This window comes from Gavialis gangeticus, unplaced genomic scaffold (assembly GCF_001723915.1).
Source record: "Gavialis gangeticus isolate Ggan-Ray unplaced genomic scaffold, GavGan_comp1, whole genome shotgun sequence".
In the NCBI taxonomy this organism is placed as follows: Eukaryota; Metazoa; Chordata; order Crocodylia; family Gavialidae; genus Gavialis; species Gavialis gangeticus.
In genome coordinates this window covers 69776706-69780901 of record NW_017728994.1, presented here as the reverse complement: position 1 = coordinate 69780901, position 4196 = coordinate 69776706, and the positions used below count along the sequence as shown (strand labels likewise).

The 4196-nt window shown below is 42.6% G+C and overlaps 1 protein-coding gene across 4 annotated transcripts in view; it reads left to right on the top strand.

Annotated features, from left to right (window-relative positions):
• Positions 1-2702: 2702 nt before the first annotated feature.
• ADAM12 (ADAM metallopeptidase domain 12) overlaps positions 2703-4196 on the top strand; it is a 486667-nt gene continuing 485173 nt past the window's right edge. For 2 of the 4 annotated variants that reach the window (XM_019502984.1, XM_019502983.1), the window contains exon 1: positions 3595-3981. In XM_019502984.1, coding sequence (XP_019358529.1) covers positions 3738-3981 — 244 coding nt within the window. In that variant the 5' untranslated portion in view covers positions 3595-3737. The other 2 variants (XM_019502986.1, XM_019502985.1) reach the window with 2 other exon arrangements.

Genomic DNA, 4196 nt, shown 5'->3' with positions numbered 1-4196 from the left:
GAGGAAGTGAAGGAGGAGGTAGGTACCCTTCCGACCCTACCAACTATGAAACAAAGAAACTATGGTTTGAGATAAACCTGGTTGAATGTAGTATCAGACTTAACTGTTTTGGCTCAAACCAGTTTATGCAATGTCTGTCCCAGACCCCTTGCTGGTTTAAGATAAACCAGACACCCCCAGCATGCTCTTGGGCTGGATGGGGCTATCTGCTCCACAACAGGGCTGGCAACTCCTCTCCGCTCTCTAGTCAGAGCAGGGGCAGGGTGTGCCTAGACACTGGCCTGCCATGGCTCCTGTGGCATATTTCTCTCTCCATTCCCTCTCACCCCCCTCTCCCTCCTCTGGCAAATCCTGGGGACTGCAGCTGCTGTTTGCCAGCCCCAGCTGTACCTCCATAGCTTCCACCTCCCTTGGAAGCATATTTTGGCAACTTCTTGGCAACTTCTTTTGGCAACTTCTTTACAGTGAGGGTTGCCAAAATATGGAATATGCTTCCAAGGGAGGTGGTGCTGTCCCATTCCTTGGCGGTATTTAAAAGGTGATTGGACAGACAAGTGGCTGGGGTTGGACTCAATGATCTAATAGGTCCCTTCTGACCCTAACATCTATGAAACTATAAAGAAAATAGAGATAGCAGGGGAGCCATGAGGGGCAAAAATGTGTAGCAGATGGAAAAAGGAATAACACAGACAAAAGGACATGTATAAAAATGATTGAAAGGCTATAGGAATAACCACAACAAGAAGCAAGACAAATTGGTAACTTTTCAAGAACAAGTCTTTAGAAAGAGGACTACGTGGCTGTTGGCCCACATAGAATGATTTGCAGAATTGGGACCTAGTTCTGTAATATCTACAGCACTTGGAAGAAATTTCAATTTGCTGCAGGACAAACTCAACCTTTTCAAGCTCCCTGGGTTGATAGGTTGAGTACTTACCCATAACAAACTTTATGGGCTTTGTTATGAGACCTTAAAAACATATCAAGGTTAGTCCTTTTTCATATAGGCAGGAATAAGCTGGGGACATATTAAACAAATTATTTTTGCTGTGAATCAATGGTCAAAATTACAGCCCCCATACTTTGGAAGCGTCCATGGCTAGAGGTAGTTGTAATTCAGTAGCATTCTTTTATGGATGTCATTTAACACAGCATTTTGGATTCCTGTGGAATGAAAGTTAATAGATTTACTTCATGCCAATGAAGGTGAGCTGTGAACTGTGTATTTTAACAGATGGAATCATTCCTGTCCAGGTAGATTTTGTGGAGGGGAATAGGGAAGATGCCACAAATTAGATGTTTGTTCCTTGACCTTTGTGAATGAAGAAATGACGCATAGTACCCTCAAACAGGAATCATTATAAATAGAAATTCTGAAGTTTGAATGGAGGCCTACCTAGATGTTGTTAGCTCCTTTTTACACTTTTTGCATCATGCTGTTGGAAAACAACATCACAAAATGGGGAAGGGGCGAACCCTCTATCAGAGCAAGCAGAAGTTTCTTTTAACTTTTATTTTGGAGCTGCTAGAATGTACAGAATAAACAACCGCCTTCAGAAAATCATTGGCAGTATTAATTGCTTTATTAAAAAAGCTAAGGTTATAAGACTGTTAGCAATCTCAGACATTAAATTTTAATGAGTTTGAAATACTGAATTGTACAAAAGTAACTGTAGTTTCAAATTTAATGTATGCTATACCAGGCCACTATACTACTTGAGATATAGGATACATTTGTATTTAGGCAGGGGAGATAATGAATTCTTTCCAGCTACAGTTTTTCTTTACCTCTGCAATATTTTTTTATCCCAATTGTCAGCAGGCTTCATGGTTTTCTCATTTAAGCCATTGTATACAAACCAGCCTCTATTAAAGCAGAACAGAATTTTAGATAATAGCTTTAAGGCCACACAAACTACTGTTATTTTGTGAATTCAAAAATATATCTACAAATTCAAAAACTGCTCATCTGCTAATTCATAACTTTTTTCTATAATGGTATACTGAATATAAAAATAAGACTGCACCTGCCCCAAAAGGTTTATCTAGCTCTACAATTTGTGTTTGTGTAAGCATGAAAGGCTGTTGGGATGTATCTGAACGTTGCACAGGTGCAATCTGTACTAGAGAAATGTGAAAACGTAGTGAGAAATGTATTTGAGAAAAACATTTCTCAAATATCAACACTGTGATCATCTATTAATACTTTAGGCAGGCCAATACAGAATTTTCTGAGATGGGAATGGGGAGTGGCCATAAGCATAAATCAAAACTGAATATTTTTGGTGAAGTTACAAATACATGTTAAGCATGAACCTGAGGAGGTTGAAGGACCTTCTTTCCATTCCTTCTGGCATATACAAATTTCCCAACCTCTTTTGAGATCTGCTATACATAGTATAGCAATAGTCTTTAAGCCCACTAAAATACTTAAGTTGCACTTTCCAAAATCAAACTTGACAGATATGATTGCATATCAACACTGTGTGTGTTTTCACGTGTGAGGAATTTACATGAGACAATTTGCAGAGTCAGGAACCGGCATTTGTGAGTAATTCTGTGCACATTAAAGTTCATAATTATTCATTTTGACTACTTAAGGGGGTGCATCTACACAAGACAATGTGCAGAAGACTAATTCTATTGCACATTAGCATAGCGGCAAAGCCCATGCTAATGTGCAGTAGATTTAGTCTGAAGTGCTGTCACATCACAAAAAAAAATTTATCTGTGCTAACGTGCAGTAGCATGGATGGCATTGTATTAAGTTAGTACCTGCCATTAGAGATGCTAAACTTAATGCGCCCTAATTAAAGTGGATTAATGAATATGCAGATGCACCCCTCGTGTGCAAAAGTCTTGTAAGTCGTGGTGAGAGCAGGACCTTTCTTAGGCAACCCATGAGACATCACCCCATTTAAATGTTTCAGCAGCAAGCTGGGCACTTGATAAAGTTTGTTTGTTCGTTGTTCCCAGCTGTCTGGTGACCATTTGAATGAAGAAGATTAAAAAATAAAAATCCATGGAACAATATGAAAACATTGTTTTCCATTTTTTAAATAGGTATAAAACAGTCACAGACATTTCTAACGCTGCATAATTATGAAACCAATAAAGCATCCCTTGGTGCTTATAACACATTTGGATGACTTTCCACTTAGACTAAGAAGCCAGTGTTGTGTGTGGAACAAAAACCACTGAGGCACACAACAAAAGATCAGAGCTGGAGGCAGACACGTTTACCACCTATGTATGCATCCTGCTTTGGGAGAGAGGGAAACTTGAAAGTTCAAATACCAAAATTAATCCCAAAGGAGGGAGCCTTCTTCCAAGAAAAGGCAGCTCTTCCTGAACCAGCTCTTCTCAGGGCCTGAGAAACTCTTCCCCAGTGGAGGCAGTGCGAAGCGGCAGGGCTGTAGGACCCCGCGGTGCAGTGGGAAGAGGCAGGAGGACAATAATTTGTTCCATTGTAATGAGAACTGTAAATGTTGGCAATGGGCAGATTTCACAGGCCTGCCTTCCCTCGCTAACGGTCTTTAATGCCTCTCGCAAGCCAACACAGACAGTCTGCTCATTTATTGCAACAGTCAACAATTTTTTTCTTGCCAGAAACCACCCCCCCCACCAAAAAAAACCCAACCCAAAACAAAACCCCCAAACCAAACAACTTTTTATGAAAGCAAAGCTCAGCTCAGCTCATCAGCAGCCCATGCAGGAGGGGTTTTGGAGTTAACTGCATGCAGGAAATCTCTCACATCCTGAGTCCCAGCTCTCTCCTCTCTGTAACTGTATATTATGGTGCTGTTCTCCAGCCCCAGCTGATGAAAGTTTTGTCTCTTGCAGTCGGGGCTAAGATGTCAAAGCGTCTCCATGCAGAACAGCCGCGCTGCCCTCCTCCTCCTCTTCCTCACCCCCCAGCCCAGATATTCATGCTGCTCCTGAGCCTGAGCTGGCTCTTTTTAGCATCACCCAGGGCTCAAGGTAAGTCGACGGAGCGGGTTTTTTGTTTTCGTGGGGTTTTGCTGGCTTTTTCTTCCCTTCCTGCCCAACTGCCGGGCACAAATCAGAGCGGCGGTGGCAGCGGGTGGCCCAGTCCGGAGCCCTCCGCGCGCTCAGGAGCGGCCCCCGGGGGCCCTGCACGTGCTGCCCCCGCCCCAGCTGCTTGGCAAAGTCCCTCCAGCGCCGCCCCGGGCCCG